Source organism: Benincasa hispida, chromosome 5, assembly GCF_009727055.1.
Source record: "Benincasa hispida cultivar B227 chromosome 5, ASM972705v1, whole genome shotgun sequence".
NCBI lineage: Eukaryota > Viridiplantae > Streptophyta > Magnoliopsida > Cucurbitales > Cucurbitaceae > Benincasa > Benincasa hispida.
The window spans coordinates 2,893,463-2,911,497 of NC_052353.1; the positions used below are offsets into that span (position 1 = coordinate 2,893,463).

Here is an 18,035-nt window from a genome sequence, read left to right on the forward strand (position 1 = left end):
ACTCTCTATATTTTCATTTGTTTCCATATTTTTATATTCACATTACTCTTTTTAAAATTAATTTCAGAATTCAAACTAGAGGATTATTTGTTGTTACTCATTTGGATATACTACAACGAGTTTTATTGCAATATTCTCTTCAGTAGTTGATGTACTTACGATAATTGTGCAAGGTGGATCGAATTCAAGACAAAAATATGAAGCAAATATTCTAATAAGTTTGAACCTATCTTTTAACTTTGTTTTTCATATACATTTTATGAAAATCATCTCGGGAATCACAAATGAATTGTCCCAAGCAATACAAAGAAAAAAAATCAAGATATTGTGAATGCAATGAATTTAGTCAAAATTTGTAAAAAAAAAGAGTGCAAAGAATAAAAAAGTCTAATTGTGATTCATTGTTGAGTATGGTTTTTGATTTTTGTCATAGTCATTATATTAAAGTCCTTAAAATGGATAAACTATTTTTAATTTGAGGACGACAAAGACAAAAATCTCAACCAATTACAAATTTACATCATTATCATATTGCAGGATTCTATGTTGTTATTGATATGTGGCTTCAAGAGTTGAATAATCGTATTACTGAAACAAACACTGAATTGATTCTCTGTGTGATAAATTTGAGTAATTAATTTGTCTCTTTTGATAGAAAAAGCTAAGTTAACTTGCTCAATTTTACCCAAGAGACTTTTCAGCTATTGAACTCTCTATGCTTGAAGATCAACTTCAAAATTATATTATTGATACGCGTTCAAAATATCAAGTTTGTTGAGCTAAAAATTATACGTGATCTTGCAATAAAAATGATCCTGACGAATAAAAACAAAGTCTATTTATTAATTATTTTACCTATTGCCACAACTACTGTAGAGAGAACATTTTATGCTATGCATACTGTGAAGACTCGATTGCATAATCGAACAAGAGATCAATGGATGAATGATTGTCTTATAACCTATATTGGAAAAGATTTATTTGATAAGTTAGATACTAAAGCTATCATATCAAGTTATCATAACATGAAAACATGAAAACTCATTGAGAGCAATTGTAATACATTATGAATATATTTTTTTTTTACATTCATTTATAGATATTCTAGACTTGTACATATAGAATTTCTGGCTCTGCCACTATCACATATTTGGATTTTTCTTTTAGAAAAAAATATTAGATATAAAATTGAATTTTTTGTTTTATAGGACTAAGTTTTAAATTTTGTTTGGTTAATAGAACTTTGAACTTCAAAAAATGTCAAATAGATCAAGAATCCATTAGACACAAAATTGAAAATTAAAGAATCTATTCAACATAAAATTAAAAATTCAAACACTTTTTAAACATATTTACAAAAGTTCCGAAACTAAACCAATACAAACTTAAGAGTTCGACACTAAAATATTGACAGACTCTATTGATGATAGACTCCTACCAGAGACATGATCTATCACTGATGACCCTAACTAGTGATATGATCTACTACGGATAGACTTTGAAAGCAAAATATGTTATATCAACAAATTCTTCTACATTGTATTCGCAACTTAAAAAAAAAACATTTAAATAAACTCAAAAGGAAATGAGAAAAAGGGAAAGAAAAGAAAAGAAAGGAAAAAAAAAAAAACTCTAGAGCCAACTTATTCATAAGAAAACATGGTTATTTACATCAAGCTCCATGTATAATTGCTTTACAAATACACACATTAAACTAACTATTAACAATTTGCAAGAATAACTAAATCTAGATAACAAAAAATAAGAATTATGGTGTCAGATAAGCTAAATCTCTCCTTTTTATCTCTTTACAAAAACCTGTATATCTCAGCCAATCCACCATGACAATGGTGTTGGAACTTTTGTATTGGAAGTATCTTGAATGGCTTAAAGATGATAGCAAAACTTTACTCCATTCCATGGTAAGGGCTTCTATTTCATATTATCTGTTTAAGCACTAGGTTCAACAAGAACAAATTAATATAGACTCGATTAGATAACCACTACTGATTTTTATGCTTGTTTCTTCCTAATTATTCAATTATTGTTTTCACATTTGTTAAAGAAACACTTGAATTCATAGTCAAATTATAAAAACACAAACAAGTTTTTAGTTTTCAACACTAATAGTAGGTGGATAACAAAACATAGAAATTTATGAGCAAAATAGTGTTTATAAGCATAGTTTTTAATACTTAAAAGTAAATGGTTATTAAACGGAGCTTTAGTTTTTTATTTTAGAAAATTAAGTTTAAAAACACCACTTCCAAGTGTTTCTTTAAAATAAGTTTCTATGGTTTGTTATTCCACTTCCTACTAACCAAGCCAACATTTGATGACAAAGAAAAATAATTTTTAAAAACTAGTTTGATTTTGGAATTTGACTAGGAATTTAAATGTATTTTTTAAAAAAAGTGAACCATAAAAAGGGAAAAATTAGAGGTAACATAAATTTCAAAAACAGAAAAAACTAAAAACAAACTGTTACTAGACGAGGCTAGGCTACAATGTTCGGCTTTGGAAAGAAATTTGGCAACAACTGAATTACACAATATGATTCTGCCGTATAGTTTGACATTAAGTTTGTATACAAAAAAAGGCCAAAATTACTGAAGTGAACATTATTGACCTTATATCTAAAAAGTGGACTCTGTCTATATATATAAATATATGGTAAGAGATTTTGTAGTTCCTTGAATGTTGAAACAAATAGGACATGAATTACATATGGGAGGTTTGATACCAGCTCAAAAATATGGGAGGTTTGATACCAGCTCAAAATGAGATCACAGAGGAGATTTTAAGTTCATCTCAATCATTAAAATGGAAGATTTGCGACCACAAAATGCATGTCTTATAGTTTCAAATAAATAGAGGAAAGAAAATTTCAACCTCTAAACTATAGAGGTTGTATTGGTATGACTTTGAACTTTAAGATTGTTCAATTAAAACTATAGACTCTTACGAGTGAATCAATTTAAACCCTCTAAATCATACGAGGGTTATTGCATAATCTTTCATGTATATAAGACTATTTTAAATACAAGGAATAACACTATATTAAAGAGAAATGCTGGAATCAGATTTTTCATAAATAGGATTGGTTTTTAATCTCTCGTTTTTAGGTTATAATTTTTCTTGCTACTTTGTTAAGGTTGATTTTAAATGAAATCAAATGAAAAATTGTGGTAAATAATTAAAGGAGTGTATAAATTGATTCAAGAAGAGTACTCACTTGGAAGAAGAGAAAGTGTTTTTCTTCAAAGAACTCTTCCATCCATCCCATCTAGAAGACCTGACCATAGTCCTTTTACAGGGGGTAATTGTGCTACAAGAGCATTCCATGGAGGATAGCCCACGCCGCTACCACGAACACGGCCATCCATTCGCAGAGATAGATACCTGCAAGGACAAACATTAACATAGCTAGGCTAGGAATGATGCGCAAAAAAGAGAAAAACATTGGTTAACTTCTGTAAGGTGAACTGGGTTTGGCCTTGGATTCAGCAAAAAAGTTTATTTTCTTTCCTTTCCTTTTTTCCTGTGCACCTTACATTACCAACTATGGGGACTCCAAATTGGATAACTCAAAAATGATGATTAATGAGAATATTTCATTAAAAAACTAGACAAGAAAATGTTCGGGTTTAAATAACACTTTGGTCACGGTACTTTTAACATTGGTTCTTTTTAGTCTATTCATTTTCAACATTTGTTTCATTTTGGTCTCTATACTTATAAAAAGGTAACTATTTTGGTCCTTTCTTTTTCATTTTTACTTCATTTTCTCTATTGAAATTTTAGCATTACACTTCATTCACTAAATTTCTTAAAATGTAGACATAAATTTGTACTAAAGGGTTTCTATTACATATCCAGTTGATGTTAAAATTTTGCATATAGAGATCAAAATGACCATATTTTAAAACTAAACGTACAACAATCAAAAGAATAGGGCTCAAACTAGTATTTAAACCAAACAATTATTACCACAACACAACTTGATTGGGAGTTCAAGCACTACAAAGGCAACCATTTTACTTCATCAATTTGAATTCAAAGTTTAACCAGGATGACTTACACAGGAGAATCAGAGGAGACTCCAGCCAACTTCTTTTGTTCATCTAACCACCTACAAGAAAAGAAAAATTACACGAGGGAAGGAGAAGGGAAACAATAGTGAAAATGGATGTTAATTATAATGACTTACGCTGACCACTCAGTCATGTAAACTGGAGTCAAGCGCCAGAGTCTTTTCCTTTTGGTGGTCATATCCTTCACCTCTTCACGTTCATCAAACTCAAAATTCAAAGTACTGACATCTGTGGCAAGGGGTACGACTAAAACGCCCCGTTCCAGAAGTCGTTCAGTGAATGGTTCACTTGATTTAAAAGCTTCCATGATAAAGGATTCAGGGCCGGCACAAATTACCAGACGAGCAATCCCACGCAGAGTGCTGATGGGAATAACTTTGTTTTGGTCCACTCGAAGCTTTAAATTGGAAAGGCTTTCTTCTCTTGATAGTCTAGCCAACTGAGCGTTTTTTGCATTGTTCTCTCTGAAATAAAGAAATGCAAAAAGTGCTACGGCTCCGAAGTCTATTCCAAGTCCTTTTAGAATATCAGGGACTTCTTCAGCTCTTGATGAGTTTGCCAATGCAGCAAGCAATTGAGTGGTTGCTATCAGTCCTCCCAATGTACCACTAGCGATGAAAGTGAGATAAAAGAACATCCGAACAGACCGAAATGGAGACAGAACTTCACTTCTTATCTTGGCCGTGGAACTAAGAAAAAACTAGATACAGTTACACATACTAGTTACACATAGCATTATTTCATGTTGAATAACAGGCGTAATGGAAAAAAAAGACACTAGGTTAGAACACAAACAGGCTCACTCAAGTCTCAACTCCCCCAAAAAATAAGCACCACATTAGAAAAATGTACCGGTTTTGATAATCATTTGGTTTTTTGTTTTTGAAAGTTAAACTTATAAACACTATTACAATCTATGCTTTTCTTTATTTTGTTAATCACTTTCAACCAATATTTTCAAAGACCAAGTCAAGTTTTGAAGACCGAAAAAAGTAGTATTTAAAAACTTATTTTTGTTTTTGAAATTTGACTAAGAATTCAAATGATTATTTATGAAAGGTGAAAACCATGATAAAGAAATTAAGAGAAAACAAGCATAAATTTCAAAAACTAAAACAAAAAACGAAGTTGTTATCAAACGAGATCTTAGTCTTTGGTTTTTTGTTTTTGAAAATTTGGCTCATAAACACTATTTCCATTTGAATTTCTTTATTTTGTTATCTATTCTCGAAGATTATTTTCAAAATCTATGTCAAGTCTCTTCTTTTGTACAAAAAAACTATGTCAAGCCGTGAAAACTAAAAAAGATTTAACTTTTTTAAACTTATTTTTGTTTTGGAATTTGGCTAAGATTTCAAAGGTTATTAAGATAAAGACCATTGCGAAGAAAAAAAAAAAAAAAAAAAAAACCTAAAATAAGATAACTGAATGATTATCAATGGGGGTTGGAAATACCATTGTTGGTAATCAGAAAGAAGACTCGGATAAGTTATTCCCCTAATTGAACATTCCAGTGCATTTGTTAATATAGTGGTTACTTTTTTAGTTTAACTAGTTCATAAACAGTTCCTTCTGGCTGAATTTGGAACCGCTATACGTTGAACAAATCAAATAGTTTAGGCTCATTTAGTAACTATTTTGTAATTGTTTTTAGTTTTTAAAAATTAAGCCTAGAAACACCCTTCTACCTCTAATCTACTTTCCACCAATGTTTTCAAAAACCCAACCGAGTTTTGAAAACTAAAAAGTTTTAGTTTTACAATTTAAATTAAACTCTTTTACTTATAAGAGTAAGAAATTGAGAGAAATTGAGAGAAATTGGGAGGAAATAGGTATAATTTTCAAAAACCAAAAACCAAAAAAACCAAAAGGATACAAAAGCTACACAAATCAAGTTGTGATCAGATAACATATATGTAAAAGAGAAACGCAGCGTTGTAGCTCAAGGCATAAAACACGAAGAAGTCACCAACTTAAATACTCGATTGGAAATACACAGATGCAAAATTCATATGAGAAGCCAGGCACGAGCCTCCTAATTCATATTAACATGAGACTACCGAAAATCAACCAAATATCAAGTGGTTAGATGTAAAATTCATAATAGGATTAAAATCATCAGGCATTGTTATTCCATTGTATACACTACCACAACAGAGAAAGAGGAGAAAGAGAGAAGAACCTGATTTCCGGTTTATCAGCAGCCGAGCAAGTGAAGTTAGCTAAATTCCGTCTGGCGTAGTGAAGAGAAGGAAGCGAATCTGGTAGAGTAGGGCTAGAATTAAAGGAGAGCGTCTTCCGATGGACGTGGCAGCAGATACGGCGGCGGAATTTGAAATCGGAAGTGCGAGAGAAATGAGGAGGGCGAGTAATGTTGTTGCAGGAGGAAATGTTGGGCGTGGAAAGGGAAACCGCCATGATTGACGACTCGAGAGAAACTGAGAATTGACATGTGGTGAGATAATTTGACAGTTTGTCAATGGAAGCAAATTTCGAGGGATGGTCTCGATGCCGCCACGATACCCAGAATTTGCCGCCACCATAGAGCTAAGATGAGGAAGGGTGAAGAAAAGAGTCACAGCTACATGCTAAGTTGAGTTTATATTAATATAGGGAAAATATGAGTTGAGTGGGTATAATATATCAATTCAATATTTGATCCACTAATTTTAAATGTTGGTAAAATTAAGTTGGTATACTTTACAACTCATTCCAACTCATCACAACTCTCCTTCTCCTAATCTTTTCAATGGCTCCAACCCATCGGTTATTGTTGGCAATTATCACTGCCACACTACGGGAATCAACTCTGGGCTCCGATAACCCTCCGACGACCATTTTCGGGCTTCGACAACTACCTCTGATGACCACCTTCGCGCGACCAACTTTGATGACCAATTTTGGTTTCGGTAATCATCTCCGACAACAAAACTCTGATAACCAACTCCAGCAACCACATCTGACTACAAACTTTGACAAAAATCACATTCGATGATCACTTTTGAACGATCAACTCCAATAATCACCTCCGATGACAACTTCGACAACCAATTTCGGGCTCCGAAAACCACCTTCGACAACAAATTCCGATGATCAACTCCGACAACCATCTTCATAGGCTTCGACAACCATCTCCGACTACAAACTCAAGTGAAAATCACCTTTGATGATCACCTTCGAGTGAGCAACTACGACAACCAACTCCAATACTACCTTCATGTGACCAACTACGAGCTTCGACAACCACCTCTGACTATAAACTCTGGTGAAAATCATCTTGGATGATCAACTCCGACAACCACCTTGGTGCGACCAACTTCGGGCTCCAACGACAAACTTTGGTGACCAACTCCAATACCACATTCACGAGACCAACTTCAGGCTTCGACGACTACTTCCAACTACAAACTCTAGCAAAAAATCATCTTCATTAATCAACTTCGACAACTACTTTCGACTATTATAAGACCGATGACCGTTAAAGTATGTTGTAGGATTGTTGATTATATAAATAATATTATTTTGCCTACATTAATTGTAATACTTCTATGTAGAAATTTATAAAATTTATCTTTATTTAATTGGATTCACATATTAAATGAGTGTCAATAATATTTGGAAAAGTATGTATGCAGTTAAAAAGTATGTAATACATAACCAAAAAAAAAAAAAAAACCATACATGGATATTTTTTTTCCTAGAACATTTTATGGCAAAAATTAGTGAAAATTGATATTTTTTCTTTGATGATCCTCCAAATTTATAGAAATTAAAAACGAAATTGTTGAAGAAATATGATGACATTCTATTGGTTGCTAAGATGATGGAGGAGATTTAATTAAAAAAAAAATTAACGTCAGAATAAAAATTAATGTCATAACTAATTTTTATTTAATAATCATATATATATATATATATATTAATAAATTATATATTGCACTTTATTTTATTGTTTTTTAAGCATACATGTATTGTTGGGGGGTTTGAAAATGGGATTTAGGGTTTATTTTTGGATCATGCATTTCAATTTTTTTGTTTAAATTTAAGCAATCATTTTATAAATTTGTGCATGTGACGTTTCTAGTTAAGTCAGTTTTATTTTAACACTTTGGTAAAAACTTTTAAAAATAAAAACAATGTGTGTAAATTTTTTTTGTCAAAAGTGTTTTTACATACAAGTTTGTTTGATTTCTTATATGAAAAAAATGATTTTCTTAATGTTAAATTATCATAAAATAATGTTTATAAAATACTATGACTAATAAAAAAAACCCGGGAATTCAACGGTTTAATGAAACTTACGTACTTTTGTGTCAATAAAGGTGTTTTTATTGACAATTTTGCCCGTTAACCTAAATGTAAACATTTATTGACGTTTTATATGTATTTTTAAATGAATAGTTATTTTTAAGCTTTAAATTATGGTTTTATTGATGGTTTTATGTCACGAGCGCCAACAAAATAGAAAACTCTTGTGTCAATAAAGTTCAAATTTGTAGTAGTCATAATTTAAAATAGTGGTGGTCGGAGTTGGTGGAGTGGTCACCATTAGAGGTCATCGGAGTTGGCCATCAACAGTAGTAGTAGGATGTTGCCAGAGTTGGCTATCAGAAGTGGTTGCCGGAGTTGGCCGTCGGAGGTAGTCGGTGGAGTTGGCTGTTAGAGGTGGTCGCCAAAGTTGGCCATTGAAGATGGTCGTCAAGGTTGCTCATCAGAGGTGGTTGCTAGAGTTGAGCAACAAGGCATAGGTAGTGATGAGGGTTGAGTGCACTATTGGTGAACATGGTATAAAATGTGAGTGATATACGAAGTTGGCCTCCGAAACAATGAGTTGAGTTCATTTCTCAACTCATATCATCTCAATACACCCCAAACACCCCCTAAATGTTTCAACATATACCTATTCGTCCCTATATTTTGATCTAATTTTGATTTGGTCTATAAATTTCAAAATGATAAACCTTTAATGCTTAGGTTTTGGGTTTGATTTCAATTTAGTCTTTAAGTATTAAAATGTTACAAATTTACTTTTGAATTTTGAGTTTTATTTCAATTTTTTCTTTATATTTTAAGGTCTTACAATATTCAATTCCACTCGTCAATGTCTATTAATTAATTTTTTTATGCCAAAATTGGATTAATTATAATTTTTTATTATGGGAGAAAATAATCTAAGTATCTACAAGACAAAAGAGATTAAACATTAGTGTGGTGTCAAGTCACACACATTCCAACGCTCAAGTCATTCTTGAGTTTGTGAATAACTTGAAAATAGAAAATAGTAGAGTAATTTTAGCGTACCTTCGACCAATGATTTTGGTCATATATATAGGATAGTAAAGTGTAACTAACGTTTGGGCTTATCATGCCCTGCTTAAATTCTTGGAACCACTGAGTTAATACTTGTTGAGTAGTTATATCTCTACATGGGCCATCTACTCCACTAAGCCTTCTATCTCTCTAAATAATAGTTGTCGCAACTATGCTTGACTCTTTAGTCAAAGGTTGAGAGTTTGGTTCGGGAGATTCTAAAGTTTGGTCCATTCTAAGGGTGTAGGTCGCTCGGTTTATTTTGACTCAAATCAAGTCGAATCGATAACATTACTTGTCGAAGAAACTGGATCGAATTGACCTGGACCAATAAGTAGTTGGCTCAAAATGGGTGGAGGAAATAAATTAACAAAAGGGCTAGTCGCATAAGTGGCATTCAAGTCCAATATAATAGAATATGTAGTACACGGATAAAATAATTGCATATATAGCACAAAATTGGTAAAAGACTAACAAGCCCACGTCCAATTCACCATTTCACGCGTTTCTTCTGGGTTTTCTCAAATTGAAAGCTATCAATGGTAGCAACTATTAGTTATAACCACTGATAGCTGCTATAAATGAATATCACTGATAGTTGTTATCAATGATAACTTTCAATTTGAGAAATTTGCTATCATTAATAACTGCTATCAGTGATAGCTTTCAATTTGATAAATGTACCCTCGCCTATCAGTTTCTATCGCTAATAAATTCTATTAGTGATAGCTTTTAATTTGAGAAATATCAGGAAAACAAAACTGATCTTCCTCAAAGCTTCACGCCCAAAACCTTCTCCATCTTCGCCAAAACTCGACTCAATCCACCTCTTCGCCACCTTAATCAACGACAGATACCACTATAATCACAACGTCGTTTCATGTCACTCTGTCGTTTGGAGCATTTCCGACGATGGCTCCAACAAGGAATTCACCGACATCATCGAGAAGGCCGTCAGAGAAGCCATTACGAAGGTTTCAATTAAGCTTTAAATTTGAGAATTTGATCACTGTGTTCATCTTTTTAATATTAACAATTTTTTGTGTCGTAATTCTGAGAATTCATTGATCTCATATTTATAAATTTATGTCCACCAACAACTCCACCTTCGACTTTCCCACCACCAACGACTCTTCCACTTGCAACCCACCACCGGCAACTCCACCACCTGCACCACTGACGTCTCCACCCACGTGTGACTTGTTGAGAAAAATAGTCTTTGCACATACTTGTTATATTAGTCAATCAAATTATCTTAAATAAATACAAATTTTCCCTAATTAAACCCAAGCGTAAGTTTAAATAGAGTTTCCTGATGAGTATCAGGGTCAAACACAGGGACTTGATATAACTAATTAAGAATGGTTAAATGATTTCCAAAATATTTCCTAAGTGTTTGGTGATTGCCCTAAACAACCACTTATGCACAATTGTGAGGTAAATCAAGGCCAAGAAATAAAGTGTGGGTGGCATGCATTGAGTGTGAATGTCTGATGGTGATGCGTTGAAGGTGGAAGTCACAAAATCACAAACTTAGCAAGCGTTGATTTATCAATGAATAAGTATAGGGTTGATGAAAGTATTCATCATTCCTTTTCGAGCATGTGTACAAGTTGAACTTAAAGGAACTCCAAACATAGAGAACCATTGAGCAGAAGCAGATCGTTCCAAATTCTATTGTGAAAGAACATGAACATTTATAGTCTAACAGCACAGTTATGCATCGAGAGTAAATTACAACATGCTACAAAGGTAAAAACAAATAAAGGGATCGAGTGAACATACCTTTGAAAAACTTTTCTTCTAGAATTCCCTCGATCAAACTCAGTAACTCGTCTAATGACATTAATGCAACACGCCTCTGGAATATCCTCGATCAGCAACGAGTGACACTCGATCCCCGACCCTCGAACTAAAACTCGACACCACCACTAAGCTACCTTGGTATTCTTGATGTGAGAATCTAGACGGTGTGGGCTCTGTATGAATTTGGTAGAGGGAATGAGGAACTGGACGATCGAGTAAGTGGGACAAGGAAGAAGTCTATTGTATAGACTTGTGTATTCGATCGTTTAGCAAGTGAGTCACTATCATATAGTATCCTCGATCAATCGTTTACTCTCTCAACTAAGCTATCATATAACTTGTTGCCTTTTGTGCGCCTAATGTGTGTCCTGATAAAATGAAAACTATTTTCACTTTATCCCACCGGTTGCCATAAACTGACAATAACCAGCCACTAAGTCGGTTATTGGAGAAAATCGAAATCAATTATCCTATAATTAATTTATTATAAATAAATATAATAACTAATTTATCATATTATATTTGTAACCTATAGTTTTAATATCACATCATATGCAACATATAAACCATGGTTCTTTTTCTCCTTTATGGTATTTAATATAAATCATATTTATATTAATTCCCCCAATCAAACAATATATCAAATACATTATTTCAATTATATCACATATAATTGAATTATATCATATATAATCAAATTCCTTTTTATTAATTTGAACACTTCAAACTAATTCAAAAACTGATTCTCAACATGAATCTATTGAGCTACCAAGGGGACCGTATGGACCTGTAGCTTGAAGCTCTAATGGTACGTGAATAACTGACTAAACTCTTTAATCAAGATATCTACCATCCATTAACTGTCGGGCATTCCTCTAAAGACCGACAGCTAAACTCTTCGCACTACAGATATATTTTTGTGTCCATTGGATATAACCAAACAATAGTACGATAACCCTTCATAAATCACTCGTAAGTATAGCTAGGCCAATTTACCGTTTGCCCCTGTAGTTACATCTAACTCTTTAAGTACTACTGATTCCTCTAATGATCAATACATCATAGTCCCACTATGAGTAAACTCTTCTCATGCCAAGAGAAGGTGTGACACCACATTGTTCAAGCCTTGGAATCAGACTTTAAAGAAGCAATTTATCTACTTACCCCTATTTTGGGGAAGGAGTGAATTATGTCTTGTGTAGTTGAGTTCCCAACTCCCCAATTAGACAACTCCCTAAAGTGGTAGGTTTGAGTCGGCAATCTGGCCACTTATATGTACCCATGCAAATCAAAGCACCACCTTCATAGGCAGGAGTTCACAACTCACTCAAGATTAAGGTCATGTTACCTATGGCCATCCTAGTGAAATGAAAGTCTCTGTCATGAACGGTATTATATAATGAGACTAAACATTTTGTGGTCCGGTTGTATAGAGCATACCCGCTCGCATGTCTAATACACAAATGGTCAGAATCAAACAATTTGTAGTACTTTACAATATTTTTAACATCTACAAAGAGGGTCACACTCGTAGCGTCACCAGGATAAGGTTTCCCTCTTTTATCCATATATTACAGACCATTTAGGTTATCACTTAAAGCACGATCCACTTGTATGTCTCTATATACATGCTTAAGTTACAATGCTAACCATGGATCTTAGTTTATTGGTTTGTGGTTAATGCAACTAAAATATCTCATATTTCATAGACTGAAGTGAATAAAATATCTCATATTATAAACCATCAAATTCTTTGTTCATACACTATAGGACCCTACGAGATTTAGGGCATTAACCCCAACAGAACATATGTCTCTTTTTAAATTTAAGTTAATTTCTACAGCTCTCGGTGCTCAAATCACATTTATCTTATCTCTAAAATGCATGCTAAGTTAAGTGAAAGCTTAGCTAACTTTATCTCTAAATCTACTTTTTCCCTTGTTTTAATGAAGTTCACAATCACTTACTCTTTCGAGTAGTTGATTATTTCTACTTAAATCGATTAGCTAGATGGATTCAAGTAATATAATAAGCACACATTAAACAGGATGAACTCATTCTTGCACTCAAATCATTAGGATGATGAATTACTCAACCCAACCCATATGCAATTTAGCTACTCATGATGGATGAATTGAGTAAAGAGATAAAAAAGAGCTGGAGAATTCATGATTTGCATTGAAAGTAATAAAAATGATACAAATGAAAGTTCCATATTCAATAGAGTTTAGAGGTAGATTTAGGAGGTGAATGAAAGAGTAGGTTGAATGGGTGAAGATATCAAGCCATCGGTGACAATCTCTAGTTTTTCTTTGGCTATGTTGCTTGCATTGCCAGTGAAGATGGATAGAAAGTGAACTAGAAGATCACTCTTGAGCTTAATCTCTGGCAGCTTCTCTTTAATCTTCGTTCGAATGGACCCAACCTTTTTTTTCCTCTCTTATCTACGTATGTACATGGCTCTCTTTCTCTAAATATTTCACGTGTATGTCTCTTGAGAGCCCATTTTCTTCACTAAAGGCTTCTATTTACAGCCTCTGAATTTAGTAACATGTTCTCTTTCTCATGATTTTATGACAGACACATTAATTTTCATGACCTACTTCACCATTTGCCTTACATCATGCATTGTTTGGCTCAACCACATCCTGTCATGTCTGCTACCAACTTATGTCTTGATTTGACAAGAAGTGTAGTTATGCAGTGCACCGACCATGTGTCAATCAACTTTAGTGCCTCGAGCCATGCGTCCATGCTTCTCCTTGTAGCTTGATAATTTCTTTTGTTCAATTCCTACATTTTAGATGTTAAATTCACAATATTTCAGGATTTAACAAGCTTTACAAGTGTTGAACGCAAAGCTTATTTTTTAACATGATTTCCTTCTTAAGTTAATGCATATTCAACCGAATTTCCTTCATTATTCTAAACAATGAGTTAAAATAACTTGTATTTCTACAAGTTATCATGGCTTCAGCTTCGGCTCCTGCACCAACCAGAAAAAGAAAAAAAATAGAAAAGGAAGAAGAAGATGATGCCTTGATGTATACATGCAATTTTTTTTAAAAAAATTCCATAGTTGACTGGTCAATATTTGTTATATTTGCAAATATTTTAAGGAAGTGCTATATTTTTAAATATTTTCCTTTATTTTTCTATCTACTACAATTATCCTTAACAAAATCTTTACACTCTTATGGCTCAAACCCATTACCAGGTATGCCAAAGTCACTCCAATGCCAAAATATATAGATATGTATACGTATGTGCGCACACACATATGCACACACACACGCACGCACACACGCATACACACACATATATACATACATACATACAGAGATATATATACATGTTGGGAATGTCCTAAAACTCGCAGTTCGTAAATGTTAACATATTATATTCATCAATAAAAGTTCTATTGAGTTTTCCATTCAATCGATTGTTACTGATATTGCATTCTATTATAAAAATCCAATAAACGAATCCATGACTACAATATGAATAACTTTAAATTTATGTGGAGACATAAAGATGGATCAAGTCTTATGTATATAGCCAAAATGGTCTATAAGTATATGGATGAGATTGGGTGCCTCATCCTGGTGACACTATTGGATGCGACTCATTTTGTATACTGATACAAATGATGTGATCCCAAAATCATTCATGTGGAGACATGCGAGTGGGGACATTCTATGCAATAAGTTTGCATAAGACCGGACCTCGAAATAGTCACTTTTCTTTATAATAACCGTTTATTGTTAAAACTGACTATTTCAACTTCGATAACCTAGGGTAACTCGATCTTAATCCTAAGCTAACTATGAACTCCTGATTATTCGGGATTATCCCTTGATCTGCATAGGTGAAAGTAGTCCAACAACACTACTCAATAAACCTCCCATTTTAGGGATAAGACCGGATAGATAGCTGGAGACATAATTCTGCAAGATCGAATTCACTTCTACTCGACTTAGGGTTAGAAGATAGGTTGTTCTCTTAAGTACTGATTCCCGGTTTTGAACAACAGGGTCCTGCCCTCTCATGATTGAAAGGGCCATAGTTTATTAGTTGGACTATAAACCAATTTGTTCAATAGAGGATCAATGGAAGCTTAAGGAGCGAGATGTATTTATAGGGGTAAAACGGTAATTTTGACCTAGTTGTAAATATGAAACCTATGAAAGATTGACTTACTGATTATGTGACAAAAATATATCTACAATAAGGAGAGTGCAACTATCAAGCTATAGTGGAATGTTTTGATACTTAACGAATATCGATTAATTTGGTCTAAAGAGTTTAGTCTATTAATCGTTAGAGCTCATGATCTGTAGGTCCCTAAGGTCCCTCTACTAGCTCGTAAAATTATTTCTTGGTTTAGTGAATTGAACGAATTTGAAATGTTCAAAATCGAAATTAGGGTTTTGAATTTGAAATGTTCAAATTCAATTTAGGGTTTGATTAATTATATTTGATATAATTAAAATGTTTAATTTATCAAAATTAAACGAAATTGGAGAGTTTAAAGTATTTAAATATTGATTTAAATATTAACTAATTTAATATTAATTATTAATTAATTAATTAAATTTGTTTAATCAATTATTTAAATAAAACAATCAATTTTGAAAATTCAAAATCAATTTTGAATTTTTATTTAAATTTAATTTTAGTGAAAATTAAATAAAAATGAATTTGGAAAAAAATTGAAAATTGGAAAATTCCATTTAGTGGAATTTTTTAACACTTTCAAGTTTGAGGTGGATTAACCCCTTAATTAACACCTAAGTCCATTTTGTTAGTGGTTGTTGAAGTGTTATCAAGCTGATGAACAAAGTGTTTGCATGAATTTGTTGTTTAAAAACTTCAATTTTCAGATTTTGAACTTCTTCATGCATCTAAAATTTTGAATATCAGTTTGCTCTCCAAAAACATTCTTCCTTCCTAACCCAAAACTGAGCTCAATATGAGACTCCACCTCTCAATCCAAGTTGAAAATTAGTAGAGAAGATCTTGGGGTGGTCTACTATCAATTTGGAGGCCCAATTCGTGGAAAGGAGCAGAAACTTCAGGTGTTTACATACATACATACACATATACATGCATGCATGCATACATACATACATACATATATACATACATATACATGATGGGATTGAATCCTAATACAGAAGCATGCAATCACTTTTTGTCTTTGAATTGGGATGGAAAAAATTAGAATTGATTTTACAAAATTAAAAGGCTAAACATGCAATTGTTTTCAGTATAGATAAATGGCCTTTTGAATACCAATTCTTCAACGAACACCACCATTAAGCTATCCTGTTATATCTCCGGGAGGATCAAGGATGGTCATATCCTTCTTTGGTAAAGGAATTGGAGCTTATTGTTGGGTTGTATGTTCTGAAACTCGCAGTTTGTAAAATTAAACATATTCTATTATCATTTAAGATGTTATTCAACATTTCTTCAATAAAGTTGTTATTGAATCTATTAATTGCATTCATAAAATCTAAATCCAATAAACTAAGATCGATGACAATTATATGAATACTTGAACTTTATGTAAAGACATAAAAATGGATCAAGTTCGAGTAAATAGTCAAAACGATCTACAATATATGATTAAGGTTGGGTACCTTATTCTGGTAACACTATTGGATGTCGCCTACTCTATAGCTGTTACACGTTGTTGTAAAGATACTACGAATGAAGTGATCCATATTTGTTCATGTATTGACATGAGGAGTGGGGACGTCCTATGCAATGAGTTTGCATAAGGTCGGACCAAGAAACAAGTCACTTTTAATATATAACATTGTTTACTATTTAAGATTGACTATTTCACTTAGATGACCTAGGTAACTCGATCTTAATCCTGAGTTAACTATGAACTTTTGTCTATTTGGGATTATCTTTAGATTTGCATGGGTGAGGGTTGGTTAAACAGCAATGGCTCAATAAGCCTCCCATTTCAAGGGTAAAACTGGGTAGATAGTTGGAGACATAGGGTGCAAGACGGAATTCACGCCTACCCGATTTAGGGATAGGAGAAAGGTTATTCTCTTAAGTACTGAATCCAGGTCTTGAACAAGGGGCCCCACTCTCTCACTGGCCCGAGAAGGATCCAGTTTAGTGATTGGATCATAGATCAATTGTTCATTAGAGGATCAGTGGGAACTTAAGAAACAAGACGTAATATCGGGGGTAAAACAGCATATTGACCCAACCGTTATTACGAACAACCTGTGAATGGTCGATTTACTGGTTATGGTTATATCACGTGAACACAAATATATCTATAGTGAGAAGAGTGTAACTATCGAGCTATAGTGGTATGACTTGATAGTTAACGAGTACTAGTTAATTCGGTCTAAAGAGTTTAGCCAATTAACCTTAATCGTTGGAATACATGATCTGTAGGTCTATAAGGTCCTTCTACTAGCTCGTAAAACATGAACACCTTGAATTATTAAAATGAGTGAAATTGGAACGATATCAATTTGAATTGTTCAAATTGAATTTCTATTTGAAAATGTTCAAATTGAAATTAGGGTTTTGAGTTTGAATAAATTCAAAATTAAATTAGGATTTGTTTAATTATATTTGATATAATTAACATTTAATTTGTTAAAATTAAACGAAATTGGAGAGTTTATAATATTTAAATATTGATTTAAATATTAGTTACATGAGTAAGATTCATGTTTAAAATTAGGTGTATGGTTAATTTAATATTTGATATTAAATTATTTAATTAATTAAAAATAAAATTAATTTCCAATTTTAAATTCAATTTAAGAAATTGAATTTGATTAA

At 32.8% G+C, this 18,035-nt stretch overlaps 1 protein-coding gene across 2 annotated transcripts; it reads right to left on the reverse strand.

Annotated features, from left to right (window-relative positions):
• Positions 1–1,617: 1,617 nt before the first annotated feature.
• On the reverse strand, positions 1,618–6,666 carry LOC120078673 (protein LOW PSII ACCUMULATION 1, chloroplastic). Of its 2 annotated transcripts, none has more exons than XM_039032971.1 (5): positions 6,277–6,666; positions 4,211–4,783; positions 4,082–4,132; positions 3,236–3,402; positions 1,618–1,946 (listed from the first exon to the last, which is right to left on the reverse strand). In XM_039032971.1, exons 1-4 carry the CDS (start codon positions 6,510–6,512, stop codon positions 3,261–3,263), a joined length of 1,002 nt encoding a protein of 333 aa, XP_038888899.1. In that variant the 5' UTR covers positions 6,513–6,666; the 3' UTR covers positions 1,618–1,946; positions 3,236–3,260. The 2 variants fall into 2 exon arrangements, with proteins under 2 accessions (XP_038888899.1, XP_038888898.1); XM_039032970.1 differs by having other exon boundaries at positions 1,618–1,957.
• Positions 6,667–18,035: the final 11,369 nt, after the last annotated feature.

Excerpts from the sequence above, each read along its gene's own strand:
- LOC120078673 (XM_039032971.1), bottom strand. The coding sequence starts at position 6,512 with ATGGCGGTTTCCCTTTCCACGCCCAACATTTCCTCCTGCAACAACATT. Across the intron at positions 4,133-4,210 it reads TACATGACTGAGTGGTCAGC|GTGGTTAGATGAACAAAAGA; the intron begins GTAAGTCATTAT and ends CTTTTCTTGTAG. Across the intron at positions 3,403-4,081 it reads GTCTCCTCTGATTCTCCTGT|GTATCTATCTCTGCGAATGG; the intron begins GTAAGTCATCCT and ends TTGTCCTTGCAG.